This window comes from Tachysurus fulvidraco, chromosome 17 (assembly GCF_022655615.1).
Source record: "Tachysurus fulvidraco isolate hzauxx_2018 chromosome 17, HZAU_PFXX_2.0, whole genome shotgun sequence".
Lineage (NCBI taxonomy): Eukaryota > Metazoa > Chordata > Actinopteri > Siluriformes > Bagridae > Tachysurus > Tachysurus fulvidraco.
The window spans coordinates 16,114,829-16,130,064 of record NC_062534.1 but is presented as its reverse complement, the minus strand read 5'-3'; the positions used below and the strand labels follow the sequence as shown (position 1 = coordinate 16,130,064).

The following is a 15,236-nucleotide window of genomic DNA, read 5'->3' as shown; positions in this document are numbered from 1 at the left end:
TAAATGATAACAATATCATATCAGTTTTATTTTGGTACTTTTAATTTGAAATATTGAACGTTCCGATACCGGATACTTTTGAGTGTAACACCCGTTGTGCATACTACAGGAGTTATTATGGCGCTGTCTGTGTCCAACTTAGAGATCTGTAATTTAGCTTATACAGGCAAATATGAAGAATTAAAAAAATGTATTTTGTCTGACAGAAGTCTGGCAGCGAAAACAGATCAGGTGAGTGGGTAGAATGTGAAATATACAGCAAAGATCAGATTAGCCAGTTAGCTAGTTATCAACTCCTTGTGCAGTTTATGTAGTATTTATTGTTAAAATGTGATTGGGTTTTTTTTTTTGGCTGATTGTTATTAACTCTTTAGGACAACAGGACTGCGTTGCACTGGGCGTGTTCCGCTGGACATGCAAATATCGTGCAGTTTCTTTTGGATCTTGGAGCTGAGGTGGAAATTAAGGATGATGTGAGTCAGCATCTTTTCTCAGCTCCACTGTCACTCCTGCTCAATCCATTGTAATGTTTCAGTGTGAAGTTATTAACCATGTTTAACACCATTTTGTAGGCATCTTGGACTCCTCTGCACATTGCAGCTTCTGCAGGAAGAGAGGAAATTGTTAGATTTTTAATATGCAGAGGAGCTCAACTGAATTCAGTCAACCAAAATGGTTGCACCCCATTACATTATGCAGCATCAAAGGACAGATATGAGGTATGATCAGAAATTAAGTCATTAAACATTAATATGTGTCATTGATTAGGTTACATAACATGTTCCTACAGTCATTTAACGTCATATTATGTATTATGTACAATGAGTTAGATGGTTTCTATTGTATCCATAAAAGGGAAACATCACTAAACCAGCATCATTTGGATAAATCTTTTTCTGCACAGCACTGACATTGACATGGTAGTAAGTGTGTTTGTGGTATGAGTGAATCAGACGCAGAAGACATGCTTTTAAGTACTGTGGACACTATGATGCTTCCTTGTTACTGATAGACAGAACAAACTGTGGCTGAAAAACTGTTCATATCATCACCTGGGCTGTAATCAGTAGCTATAAATCTACAGAATACATCTGTATAATAGATTTAGATAATAGAATGGTCAATGAGTGAAGGAGCCAGGTTGGTTCACAAAATAATTTGATTTAAATAAACTGGGGAAGTGGTAGGTAGCCCTGGGAAAGGCACTTAACCATCACTTCCTCAGTTGTATAAAAAAAAATTAGATAAATACTGATTTACCTCAGTATTGACTATTGTTGTAGTTGTGTGTAATATTTACACATTCCTTTTTTTTTAAACAGATAGCCCTGATTTTGCTGGAAAATGGTGCTGACCCTAACGCCACAGATAAACTAGAATCCACACCTCTACACAGAGCCTCGGCAAAGGGGAACTGTCGTCTCATCCAACTTCTCTTAAAACAGAGCGCTTCTACTAATATTCAGGACTCAGAGGGCAACACCCCGCTGTGAGTGTTGTCACAATTTGTACACAAAGGATTTGAATGTACTACATCATTTTGCGGCCTGTGATAAAACGTGTTTATTAATGGTGTCTTTCTGTTTTTTGCCAGCCATCTTGCATGTGATGAAGAGCAAGTAGAGGCTGCAAAGCTCTTAGTTGAACACGGTGCCAGTATTTACATTGAGAATAAAGAGGAAAAGACACCTTTACAGATTGCCAAAGGTGGACTTGGTAATATTCTTAGAAGGATTGTAGAAGGTTAAAATTATTATAAGAAGGTTTGTGCATCAGCAGTTTCCAGCTGTTCAGCTCTACAGACGTGAAGAACTCCTGTCGATGAACATGGTGGACTACTGCAGAAAGTGGGAATGTGTTTGTTTTGTTTTGTTTTGTTTTTTTAAGAATTAGAGCCTTAAAAGTAAGTGTTAAAAAATTTTTGAAATATTTTGATATTTTTGATTTAATAAATTATGCACTTCTCTTCAAACTACTTTTAACACATTAAGGATTGTTTTTGGAGGCAGGATTAACATTTTGACATTTTACACATCATTAGTTCAGTCAATTATTTCACAAAAAGGAAATAGGGGAATAAATGATTACATACACCTAATGTTGTTATGTTTGCTTTCATACACTATACAATATGTTATACTAGAGCTGACACATATGAAAAAATACTACAGCAGTTAACATTTTAGGAAAACTTCCTTTAGTGATTAGTTAATATTAATTATAGATAATGTTTGCAGAGTTGCTTCAATATACAGGTTTCTTGTTAAAAAAAAGAGCAAACTATCACTGTTTATTGCAATAAAGCCAATCTTCCCTCAGTTTTTACTGTTTTAATGGTTACATATAACATCAATAATCCTAGGTCATGTACCTAAACTTAGAACTTGGAACTTAAAGAAAATAGAAAGTTTGGCATTGTTTTAACAAAAACAAATCACTCATCCTATAGATATAAAATGCACTCGCTTGTTTTTTTTACAATTGCTGTTCTTGAAAATGTGTTGACAGATCTGGTAATGCAGATCTTATATATATATACGGGTGTCAGTTATTATATATATATATATATATATATATATCTTATAAAATTAAAAGCAGTGTGTATAACAAAGACAAAAGTATTGTCTTTACTGTTCCACTACTTTGGACAGATTTTGAAATATGAGTAACAGAAACCGAGTGAGGCGATATGGTGAAATGCCTTCACTGTAAACACACATACCTTGAGAGAAATACTGAAACCTAAACAAAAGAGATTGAAATCACCACTTTCTCTTTATTTCACTTTTAATCTGATATAGCAGGCATCAAAACATAAGTGAAAACCAAATAAAAATGTGTTTTGGGGGGAAAAAAGAAACACTTCAATAGCTTAGTTGCTGTCCGTGGGTCACCAGCTTGATGAAGTTATAGCAAGGAAGGGATATGCATCAAAATATTAATACTTATTTACTTTAAGCTTATCTGTTCAAATACTTTTGCTCACCTTAAATTGAGCAGTCTGTCACCAAAGATGAGTTAGCCGAAACAAAATAGTTAAAATTGTGTAACAGAAACCAAGTGAGGACATGAAACAGCCTAGACTCTGAGTAAACTTATCTCAAACCCAAATGTCTTCAGTGTATTGCAAAAACAAAATAATGATCCTTGCCTTTCAATTACTTTTCAATGGGAATGTATTATGTGGACACTTGACCATCATTCATACATTAAATTCATACATTCATTTTTGGGGAACCAAAGTATATAATATATAAGATTTTGTTTATTACAGGAGTTCTACAATAGACCAAGGCCAGGACTAGAGAATGAGTCAAGAAGTGAATGTGGAGAGTCAAGATTGAGACCATCACATCCTTTACAAGGCCAATCCTTAATTACACTTTTATAAGTGTATGTCTGTCTATATTTACAAATTGTCTTGAGAAGTAAATAAAATTCTGCAGCATTATTCTAGACATAGACTGAGGCATATATTTGGGCTTCCACTAGCAGTTTTACTTGGCCCATGTGAAGTGTAAAATATTTTTGCTATAATTAGAATTGTAAAAAACTGTACCTGCCCATTTTAATGCCCATTCTGAAGTAATTAGTTGAACCAATTATGCTAGTTCTCTCAACTAGTTGGCATCATTCCTGCAATTGTTCTAATGATCGTTTGTTTTTAAAAAAAATAAATAAAAATACAGAAGAAATATCAAAAGAAATAAAAATAAATTTTTACAGACAAGGAGCATGGCAATCTAATTAATCACTATTAACCATGAGACAAATTCTAAGACTCCAAAACTAAGATTTCTGTCACTGAGTTCTTTTCTAAAATTTTAGAATAATCTCCAAGTTGCAGATAAGACTAAATGAGTTACTGGGAAGATAATCAAGGAGTCATGAAGAACACATTTGATTCTGATTAAAAGAATGTTTGTGCAACAGGAGCTCGATCCTGCCCCAGAACATGGTGGACTACAACTGTGAATTATCTTTTTTTTTTCTTCAAGGAAATAAAGCACCGAGTTGAATCCTTTTACTCTTATATGATTTTCTCATTAGGTTTAACAACGGAATATACCTTGAACATGTTGTAATAAAATGTCCGCAGTTGCAAAGTAAAGCTATGATAAATTAAGACAATTTAATATTTTCATATCAAGGCCTATTCTCCATGATAGGCAGCAGTGAGGAGCTTGGCAATATAATTAATCATAATTGATCATGAGACAAATACATTGATGGTTTAGATATGTGTAAAAAAAAATCTAGTTCTGAGTGAAACCAAAGTACAGTTGCAGCATTCCATTGTAATGCATACTTCATTTGAGATTCAAGATTTCAGTCACAGAGTTCTTTTCTAAAATTCTAGAATATTCTAAAAGTTACATATAAGATAAACAAAGGATTTCCTGGCAAGTTATCCAAAATGAGCTACTTGGAAGATAACCAAAGGAGTTACTGGCAAGGTAAACAAAAGTTTTGCCAAGATTTCCCATGATTTACAGAGAATACTTAACAAGTTACTGCTCAGAAATGCGTCTAAAACTGATTAACACTGTACAACAAATTTGGAAAAGAAATGTCAGTAGCTTTTCCCAGCGAGCAACATACGTAGAAGAGCTCAGAAAATTGCAAAACAGTGGCTACTATATGGTTTATGTGGGAAAAACAGAACTGTCTGAAAGACATTTAAGTGGAGACTTTTCGCCTCAAAATACCAGCCCGAAATCCCAGCCTACATGGATCATTATTCATGCTGGTGGAGAACTTGGTTGGGTTCCTTGGAACTACAGGATGCACTTCTATTTGAGTGGCACAGTGCTGAAACCAGACAAGGAAATATTCCAAGAGCTGTGTTCTGAGATATATGACCACTATGGGAAATGTGCCATTATACTCAACCCAGATATCATGAGTAAAAGGCAGATCAAGGAAAATGAATTCTCTGTCTATTCTACAGCTCCAGTGGAGCTTCTACCAATGACCTGTTGTCCAGAAGTGGCCCAATACCATGGCCATATGATGTTACACGTACCCATGCACTATGCGCATCTAAGTCCTCTCAACACTGCATGGATCACTGCCAAATGGTTCACGATTAATAACAGAGATAAATACACAGATGTGTATAACAACAGAAATGGTTCGCATAAAGTGATCAGATGCAGTGATTTAGTAGACAGAGCACTAAATGAAATGACCCGATGCAAATGGGTTAAAGCAGCTTGCAACAGTACTAAACTTCTTATCTGAAGATGAGTTCAAACCCCAGCTCTACGAAGTCAAGTTCCAAGCAAGGCAGACAACCTTTAAGACTATAAACAAAATTCTCTCCACTGCTTATCCTACTTGGATGCGAGGAACCTGGTGTCTTTCCCAGGAGACAGGAGATAGTATCCCACTCAGACACTACAAACAATTTAAAGATATCAATCAGCTTAAAACGCATACCTGCAATGCACATGAAGATGAACTCTTCATAAAAACGGTGGACCTGGGAGACGAGCTCCCAACCCTGGAGGTGTGAGGCAAATGTGCTTTCCACCATGCTCAAAATATTACAACATAAATAAATAACAAAATAAATATTCTCTGCAGGAAGAGAGGAAATTGTTAGATTTTTAATAGCCTAACTGAATTAATTTCCTACTGAATTCAATTTCCTACAATCAGGAAAGCTTATATACTCTTTTTCCAACAATTTACAAGGCACAACGTGGTACATGCAATATTGTGGTTGACCTTTTTTCCAACCTTTCAAGGCACGCTCTGTGATTTGTGCCAGGAAGACATATCTTAATAGTTTCAAAACATTGTGCATCAAGGAGCATTAAATAAGTCATTTCTAAATTGCCCTTTAAATATATAGGGTAACTATTTCAACTATTTTATAACTATTTCTATTACTATTTATAAGATTATAACATTCTTACTTCTAAGAATACATTTCATTATAGTAAAAAGGTACATATAAATCAAAATAAAAGCGATCAGGGTTCTCTTGAACATCTGATAAATAAAACTTATCTTCGCATAAATCTTCTTAGTCAGTTGGAGTCTTCTTCCAGCTGTCTAGGTACAGTGTCTGATCCTCTGCAGTCTTGCAGTAGCATTTATGGCAATTGGAATTATAACTCTATTTAACTCTATTTATATTCAAATGTTTCATTTCTGTAACCAAATTTTAATTTAATTGGCAAACAGAAGCTGCCTCTGTTCCTCTTCCTTTTCACGTTTAGCTTCTCTATACCTCTTCCTCAACCGTTATTGTCCACTTTGTTTTTGAATAGGAATTTCCCCTAGAGTGTACTGTATATAGGCTGGATCTTAGTTTTAAGTTAAGGGCATCCATGAATCCTACAACTCCATTTTCTCCTATCCTCATCCTATTACCTTTTGGGGATAATCTCACAACACTAGGAAAAAAGTTGCTTCATTATTCGAGTTTCTTTTTAAAAAAGAGCAATTTTGAACTATCACTGTTTATGCAAGAGTTGAAAATTAAACCATTTTTATGCACAGTCCCTCCCATTTTCAGGGGCTCAAATGTAATTGGACAAATGAATATAAATCATTTTATTTAACATTTTGTTAAAAATGAACATTTTATTTATGAATATAAATCATAAATAAAATGTTTATTTTTAACATTTTGTTGAAAATCCTTTGCAGGCAGTGACCCCATGGACACCACCAGAGACTGGGTTTCCTCCTTTCTGGTGCTTTGCCAGGCCTTAACTGCAGCTGTCTTCAGTTGATGTTTGTTCGTGGGTCTTTCTGACTTTAGTTTGCCTTCAGCAAGTGAACTGCATGTTCAATTGGGTTGAGAGCAGGTGATTGACTTGGCCATTGCAGAATATTCCAATTCTTTTTCTTAAAAAGCACCTGGGTTGTTTTTGCAGTGTGTTTTGGATCCTGCGATCATCTACTACTGTTGTCTTCCGTGGACAGCCAGTCCTTTTTATGTTGCTGAGCTCACCATTGCATATTTTTTTCCTCAGAATGTACCGAACTGTTGATCTGGCCACTCCTGATGTTCCTGCTATCTCTCTGATGGATTTGTTTTGTTTTTGAAGCCTGTTTGACTTGTATGGAGAGCTTCCTTGAGGTTCACTGCAACATATTCCAAGTGCAAATACAACACAGACCTTTTACCTGCTTAATTGATTAAGAAATAATGAAGGAATAGCCTACACCGGTGTAATAGCTGTAATTCCTAAACCCTCTCTCCAATATATATATATATATATATATATATATATATATATATATATATATATATATATATATATATATATATACAAAATAATTGTCTTTGTTGTTCCACTAGTTTAACATTACAGTATCCATCCTCTAGAATTTGAAATATGAGTAACAGAAACCGAGTGAGGCGATACGGTGAAATGCCTTCACTGCAAACACACATACCTTGAGAGAGAGATTCAAAGAGATTGAAATCACCACTTTCACTTTTTTTCACTTTTAATCTGATATAGCAGGCATCAAAACATAAGTGAAAACCAAATTGAAATGTGTTTTGGGGAAAAAGAAACGCTTCAATAGCTTAGTTGGTGTCAGTGGGTGTCAGTTAGTTGGTGTCAGTGTTATAGTAAGGGATATGCATCAAAATATTAATACTTATTTAATTTAAGCTTATCTGTTCAAAAACTTTGTCACCAAAGATGCTATGTTCTAAGTTTTATCAGAAAATTAAATTCTAATATTCAGATGAATATATCTTGTCTTCGGTGTATAGCAAAAGAGAAATAATCGTCCTTTCCATTCCAATACTTTCGGAGGGGACTGTACATTTGTACAGTAAGTTTTACATAAGTTGAACATTAAGGAATGTTGTTCATGCAATTCTGAGTGGGCTGAAACAAAATAGTGAAAATTGCGTAACAGAAACCAAGTGAGTACATGAAACAGCCTAGACTCTGAGTAAACTGTCCTCAAACTCAAATGTCTTCAGTGTATTGCAAAAACAAAATAATGATCCTTGCCTTTCCATTACTTAAATAAATAAAAGTGCAGCTTGGATTTTTGGGGAACCAAAGTATATAATATATAAGATTTTGTTTATTATAGGGGTTCTACAATAGACCAATGCCAGGACTAGAGAATGAGTCAAGAAGTGAATGGGGCGAGACAGTTTAATATTTTAATATAACGGCCTATTCTCCATGATAGGCAGCAGTGGCAATATAATTAATCATAATTAATCATGAGACAAATACATTGATGGTTTGAAGCATTAGGTGGGCAGATATGTGTAAAAAGGCTTTAGTTCTGAGTGAAACCAAAGTGCAGTTGCAGCATTCCATTGTAATTCATGCTTCAGCTGTGATGCAACAAAATTCTAAGATGTCAGTCACAGAGTTCTTTTCTAAAATTCTAGAATAATCTCCAGGTTACAGTAAAAATAACCAAAGGAGTTACTAGGAATATTTTTCAAGGAGTTACTGACAAGGTAAACAAAAGTTTTGCTAAGATTTACCATGATTTACAGAAAATACTAAATACTAAATGTGAAAAATGAAATGTAAGTAGCTTTGCCTAGTGATCAACATACATAGAAGAGCTCAGAAAATTGCAAAACAGTGGCTACTATATGGTTTATGTGGGAAAAACAGATACATGTTTCTTGAAATAGCTTTACTGCAGTTGAAATAATAATCCTAATAATCAGTGCATTTTAATAAATATCGAATAATGCTAGCTATTTGGCTAAACATAAAGACAAATGAATAACGACAGTAAAAAGATATCCACTGATAAATATAAACTTGGTGTTAAACCAATCTTGTTCATCACAAGTAGAATTGGTATCTCTAGTTGTAGATGTGTGCTACTCCAATTGGAGGTATTGGGATTGGATCCTAAGTAAAAACAACAAAATGCAAAATTTTGTTCAGTGAAATAGTAGTTTATTACCGGAAAAAAGCTAAATTATTTTGAAAATATCAGCAACTGCCATGCTACTGAAAATAAATTTAAGGTACTACCATTACTACTTGTAGCTAACTACTTTTAAACCCTTTTGACAGTCGATTTTTAGTCGGCTACCTCATGTTCACTGGTTGGCTCACAAAATCTGTGAGAATGTATGAGAGCAATATATGGATGCCTAAGCTTTTCTATGCCTGTGGGTACATTTACACAGAACTTCTTTCATTTCCATATATGTAATTCAAAGACAAATGAATCAGTTGAAAAAATCTGACCACTGAAACAGGCTGTTCCCATTATAAAAGTGACATTCTAACCCTGTGGTGGTATGATGGTGCTATAGGTACATGTGAATTTTTTTGTAAGCGTTTATTCTATAAAGCAATTGCAACCGTCCTTAAGTGTCATACAGACTTTAAAACCAATCTCATATGCAGTTGAATGTACTGTAAACAATGTCAGAAGCTCATTGAGTCTGGTTTTGTCTTGGCAAAATTCAATTGAAATTTATTTGTATGGCACTTTTTACAATCGACATCGTCTTGAAGCAGCTTTACCGAATATAATCATAGAACAAAAGGGTTATTATAAAGAATAATAAAAAGATTAATATGATACAAAAATTCAAGATTAATTTTAGATCTATTTAAATGTGTTTGTAATTGTATGTAAAAGGTATTTCAATAAAGGAGCTCAGTTCCTATTGCCACAACACTGAAGTTGGCGTAATGAATCCAAAATCAATGTAAATATTACATTTTGTAATTTTGACTGACTAAACATGGCACATGACAACACTGCTCATGCCATATGACCATAAGTATGTGCACCCCCTTGGCCACTGAACATCCCGTTTTAAAGCCCTGTGCATTATTATACAGCTGTAAAGGCAGATTATAAATTAGCTGGATCTAAGTGCGGTTTTACAGAGTATACGAATACAGAAGAAAAAAAAGAAATTATCGGACATTATCCACATGATGAAATTAAAAGCGTTTAAAACGGAAGTTAAGTTTCGTGCGCGTGTTGATGACGTCACGGACCTCCCTTCTGCGGTTCTTAGGTCAGCTGTCAGTCCACAGGGAAGCTATCGGTATACTACAGTTTCTGAACGGCACCATTCGATACCTAAAGCTCTTACTTGCCTGATTTATCAACCCAAGGTGAGTAATAGTTATGATTCGAGCGCAGGTTTTCTCCTGATAATAGTTGTACTGTCGCTAGCTCGGTTAGCATGTTAGCATATTAGCATAAGCGTAGGTAGTTAAGTCACCTTAGGCGTTGTGTTTGTTTTGTTTGGGAAAGGTTTGTACTGGGAGGGTAACAGGAGGGAGTAGAGTAGTTTGGTCACAATTAGACTTAAATTTATTTCCTGCACCAGCGTGAAGTAGTTTTACGAAAGTAAAAGTAAAAGTATTTTCTGCATTAAATCTTAATCTAAAATAATACTAACAGTGATCTAAAAGCTCTTGGGAAGCGGAATAACGACAAAAAAAAGAGTGCTGTGAAATGTTATATATTCGCAGGACTATCTTCTCACGTGTAAAACAGTCCTGAGTAAACATTCAAAGTTCAGAAGATTATGATACGAAATGCAGTTGTCACGTTTTGTGTGCATGTGAAAAATTTTCACACGTCTGAACGTTTTTTTTTTTGTTTTTTTTTTTAAATAAAATAAAAAAAATTGCCCCGGAAATCAAATGTGGCAACCAGAGGGCAAAAAAATTGTTTTAATGGGTCAGAGTGTGGAGTTAAATAAAAAAAAATTCTCATGATAACATTCAGAAATTTTAAGCAGGAGCAGTGAAATGACTAATCCCTATTAGTGAGGCGTGGATGTAGTTACTTGTTTAAACCCAGTAGTTTAGTATTTATAAACTGTTTAGTGGAGGAGGGCTGATGAAGCTGAATGGCTCAGACCAAACATTCTTGTGAAGTTATGATTTTTATTGTTACCATTTTGTAATATTTCGTGGAGCTCATAACGAGATTACACGTTAAGTACAAATAAAGTTTAAAAAAAGCTTTTGCTTTTACTCTTGTTTATACACCATTTATGTTCCAGCAGACTGTCAGCGGAATTCACAGAACTATCCAGAAATGTTGAATCAACTACTACTCAGTGGTCAGGAATTGAAAGTCCATTCTGTAAAGTCAGATCTCTAGCTGTGGATAACATCTGATACAAAAGAAACCAGTGCTGTAGAAATATACAATGCGAAATGGCTGAACACACTTTAATTGTAGTGAAAGACTTGTAGAGCTAATATTTAGTGTATTTTCGTTAAACAGTTTCGTTATTAGTTGTCGTTGTAAATACTCCTGTTAGCTGCTCTTTTTTCATTGATTGATTGGAAACCTAAAATAATTGTGTAAACTGTGACCACATAGCTGTCACAAAATAGGATATAAATGTTTTGTTTAATTAGATAGCCATGTTATTCAATTTTGAAATTGAATTTCAAAATTGTTTTATTCTCAAAACATGCCTCTGTATTACTCCATATTTAGTCTGTTATTTTCATAATGTTATCATGCGCTCATTGTGACAGATACCATTAGCAGTGTCCTTTTATTAAAGGTTCTTTAAGGTTCTTGCGTATTTGTGTTTCAGCTATTGTACTCAGCGTGACTATGGATAGCTCTAGTGCTTTTGACCAAATTGAACCTGATAGCAGCCTGCAAGACTGGTCTGCAATGAGCATGCGATTGAAATCGTTTCAAACTTTTCCTAAGCCTGGAGAGGTTCCTGCGGAGAGGCTGGCCAGGGCAGGCTTTTATTTCACAGGTGAATCTGATCGTGTGCGCTGCTTCAGCTGTTTGCACACCATTGAGAATTGGCACCAAGGGGACAGCCCAGTAGAAAGACACAAGTCTGTCTCACCTTCCTGCACATTCCTCAAGTGCGTTCATCACGTGAACCTTACTGGTGGAACCTCCTCTCAGTCCCTTGGCTCTATCTATGATGAAGATCAGGAAGACATGGAGTTTCGATTAAGCAGAGGAGAAGTGGTGGATGAGTCAGTGTTTCCCAAGATTCCGCATATGAAGAGCGAAGATGCACGACTCAGGTCATTCAGCAACTGGCCCTCTTGGTCCCCAGTCCAGCCTCATGACCTAGCAGAAGCTGGGTTGTTTTATGTGCCAGAGAGTGACGGGCAACTAGACAGGGTGCAGTGTTTCTGCTGCGCAGGCATGCTATTTAACTGGGAGGAAGGTGACAATCCCTGGCAGGAACATTCCAGACTTTACCCAAACTGCTTCTTCATTTTGGGTCATGATGTGGGGAACATTCCCTCTGAGCAGCCGAGAACGAGAAACAGTGGTCATAGCAGTTCAATGGACTCCTTTGAGAAGCGCCTCGAAAGTTTCAGGAACACGGCACATCCCATCAACCATGAAAGTATGGCTAGAGCTGGGTTTTCTCGAATAGGTAAGGCTTATTTCTTCCACTGTTTTTTTTTTTTCTTGTGTAGATGGTAACAGGACTGATTACATATTTCTTCTTCAGATGCCAATGTTGTGTGTGTGTTTATGCAGGTGAGCAAGATGGTGTGGTTTGCTTTAAATGTGGAGGACGTCTGAAGATCTGGCAGCCAGATGATGATCCATGGGTGGAGCATGCTAAGTATTACCCAGGGTAATGAGCTCTCTTAGTTTTCTAGATGGGTAGAAAGTGACTAAAACACTTGTTGATAATTCATGTTTTCCTAGGTTGTAGCCAAGTTTTTATATATTTAAAGATAGGCTTGTCTTCTAAGTTAAATAAGGAACAAAATGTTCTTGAATGAAACATTTTAGGAACATAAACAATGGGAGTAATGTGATGAGCCTCAGCTGTTATAGGAAACAAAGTTTCCTATAACAGCATGCTTTAACTGTTATATTCCTCTAATAGCAGAGCAATATTTCAGAGATTTATTTTTTGTCTTAACTGAAGAACAAGTTGTAGGTTTAATCCATTAATAGTCACATTCTGAAACCGGCAGGTTTCTTTTATTACTTACGTTAAAGCAATTAGACAGTCCTCATCTTGTCAGCCTTTGTTTTTCTTTGTATTTCCAAAAAAAATATTTAATCTGACAAATGAATTACTGACAGTACTGTTTTTAATCTTCCTTTTTATCAGTTTATTATCAGGGCTCATACACATGAATGAGATGTTACTGCAGAAATGAGAATATATGAGAGAGACCACATTAATACAGACCTGTGATTTGTCTGTCAGAGCTGCACAGTTACAACAAATTATCCGACAGTAATTAGACTCGGGATGTTGTGTATATACAAGTATATGCTGCTGCACTTGTCTAACATAATAAATGTGTGCCTTAACATGAAATGTGACCTGCAAATCCACTTTTTAATTGTCGAGCAGATGCAGTTTCCTGCTCGCCGAAAAAGGGCAAGAGTTTATCAACAGCGTTCAGCTAAGACATCCTATAAGCAGCACTTCAGTAAGTGGAATTAATAAATCTCATGTTGATCACGTGGATAATTTAAATGGAAAAAAAAAAACGTTTTAAAATATTGAGCAGGCACTACATTTCTAATGTTGATTTATGTGATTTTTCTCTCTTCAGAATGGATTTTCCCATAATGAGAGAGGTATACATCTTATTTTTTAATATTTATAACTTAAAACGTACTGTCTGAACCTTTCCCACAATCTTTGCCATCTGATGGGGGAATTTAGTAGGCTTTTTCTGGCACACATCTTATTTTGGCTTTTTTTCTTCAGTGGCATCCAATGTACAACAGTCAGATATTTCCAAGAAAGCTGTCGACATGGGTCTCGATCCTGTTAAAGTGGAAAGGTTCGTCTTAGAGAAACTCCGTAAGAATGGCAAGGGCTACTCGTGTGTGGAAGATCTCATTCAAGACATAACCAGTGGTGTGTGTGATGGTGATTCTCACATGTCTCAGGAATCTCAGAGTAAGCGCAGTTTGTTGCAAATGTCTTTTTCTCTCTGATGTAAGAAATCCATACAGGTAATTCATGATGTAATCTTTTCTTGCTTCTTTCAGCTATAGACCCATTGAAGAAGCTGGAGAAGCTGCAACATGAAAAGCTCTGCAAAGTGTGCATGGACAGCGACGTTTCGATCGTCTTCGTTCCCTGTGGACACTTCGTGACCTGCATGAAGTGCTCCAAGTCTCTTCACAAATGCCCCATCTGTTGCACAGTTATTGCACAGAAAATCAAGACATACAGCTAACAACCTCCAGGGCAATCCAGCTCAGAGCTGCTGCTTTTCCCACTTATATTATCATGAGAATTACTTACAAATAAACATACATGGATGCTTCAAAATACACATTGATGCTATAGAAAGAATTTGACAGATAATTATTGTTTTATATTTTTAAGTATTTGTATATTTGGATTATAAAGTAAATTTATATAAAATGGCAAATGTTATTACTTTTATTAAATTAGCTTTTGCTTAGTTTGTATCTTCATAAAACTATTTAAATCTGTGCCATCTTTGATACACACATTATACGAATACATTTTCATATTATTTCTGAATTCTTTCCACTCTAACCTTCACATAGTGCCTTTCTTAATGTAATTAAATTATTTTAAGTGTGATTCTATTCAATTGTTTGAGTTGCATCTTTAAGCTTTGGTTAACTTGATTTAAACATAACTGTAGAACTCTAATTTTGTTTTAGAACAGTGATATTAGAACATGCAGTGTGACCAAGAGTATGAACACTAGATAATAAAAATGGTAAAAATCTGCAGTGACTACTACATTTTTTTCTTTTCCCTTTTACACATTTACTGTTTTCAAAACTTTCAACAACAGTAAAAAGGCTGAACGAGAATGGGTCATGCATCAAGGAGCAAAAGTGGGAGAAAAGTTCATAAAGGCAAAGGTTTATTGATTGCACGGTATGCCAATAATATAAATCCTTATATTATTAAAACAGAATAAATTAAATACATTGAGTACAAGTAATAAAACTACAAGAAAAGTATCGCGCTAAAGTAGTGACCAAGCAACAACGGTAAAATTGCTCGTACGTGATTAAATATTTCCATGTTTTCTGCTAGGTGGAAATCTGGAAAATTGTGTGCTGGGAAACTGAGGTCATTTTGTGTGGTTGTCTGTATGACCAGGAGACCGTGAGGTGTTCTCACCATTCTCTGGACAGCTTTGTGTGGAGCAGTTGTCACATCATACAGTGATACACCACATCAGGGTGACCTCTATGCTACAGTGCTAGCAGTTGCTGAGGATCTTAAAGATCAGTCTAATTTTGTGAAGTTTTACTAGCATAATTAG

At 35.4% G+C, this 15,236-nt stretch overlaps 3 protein-coding genes across 5 annotated transcripts; all 3 read left to right on the top strand.

Annotated features, from left to right (window-relative positions):
- The first annotated feature begins 69 nt into the window (after positions 1-69).
- psmd10 (proteasome 26S subunit, non-ATPase 10) lies at positions 70-2,318 on the top strand. Its single transcript, XM_027135235.2, has 5 exons — positions 70-231; positions 375-473; positions 573-719; positions 1,323-1,489; positions 1,595-2,318. Exons 1-5 carry the CDS (start codon positions 118-120, stop codon positions 1,746-1,748), a joined length of 681 nt encoding a protein of 226 aa, XP_026991036.1. The 5' UTR covers positions 70-117; the 3' UTR covers positions 1,749-2,318.
- A 2,054-nt stretch (positions 2,319-4,372) lies between these two features.
- On the top strand, positions 4,373-5,586 carry LOC113636053 (uncharacterized protein C21orf140 homolog). The gene has a single exon (XM_027135941.2). The coding sequence runs from the start codon at positions 4,486-4,488 to the stop codon at positions 5,242-5,244; it is 759 nt and encodes a 252-aa protein (XP_026991742.1). The 5' UTR covers positions 4,373-4,485; the 3' UTR covers positions 5,245-5,586.
- Positions 5,587-8,311: 2,725 nt separating this feature from the next.
- On the top strand, positions 8,312-14,689 carry LOC113636052 (X-linked inhibitor of apoptosis). 3 transcript variants are annotated; one of them, XM_027135938.2, is made up of 8 exons: positions 8,433-8,461; positions 10,004-10,103; positions 11,555-12,373; positions 12,481-12,580; positions 13,319-13,397; positions 13,524-13,548; positions 13,682-13,876; positions 13,969-14,689. In XM_027135938.2, the coding sequence occupies exons 3-8, from the start codon at positions 11,575-11,577 to the stop codon at positions 14,157-14,159; spliced, it is 1,389 nt and encodes a 462-aa protein (XP_026991739.1). In that variant the 5' UTR covers positions 8,433-8,461; positions 10,004-10,103; positions 11,555-11,574; the 3' UTR covers positions 14,160-14,689. The 3 variants fall into 3 exon arrangements, with proteins under 3 accessions (XP_026991740.1, XP_026991739.1, XP_026991738.1); XM_027135939.2 differs by lacking the exon at positions 10,004-10,103 and having other exon boundaries at positions 8,312-8,461; XM_027135937.2 differs by lacking the exon at positions 8,433-8,461 and having other exon boundaries at positions 9,952-10,103.
- Positions 14,690-15,236: the final 547 nt, after the last annotated feature.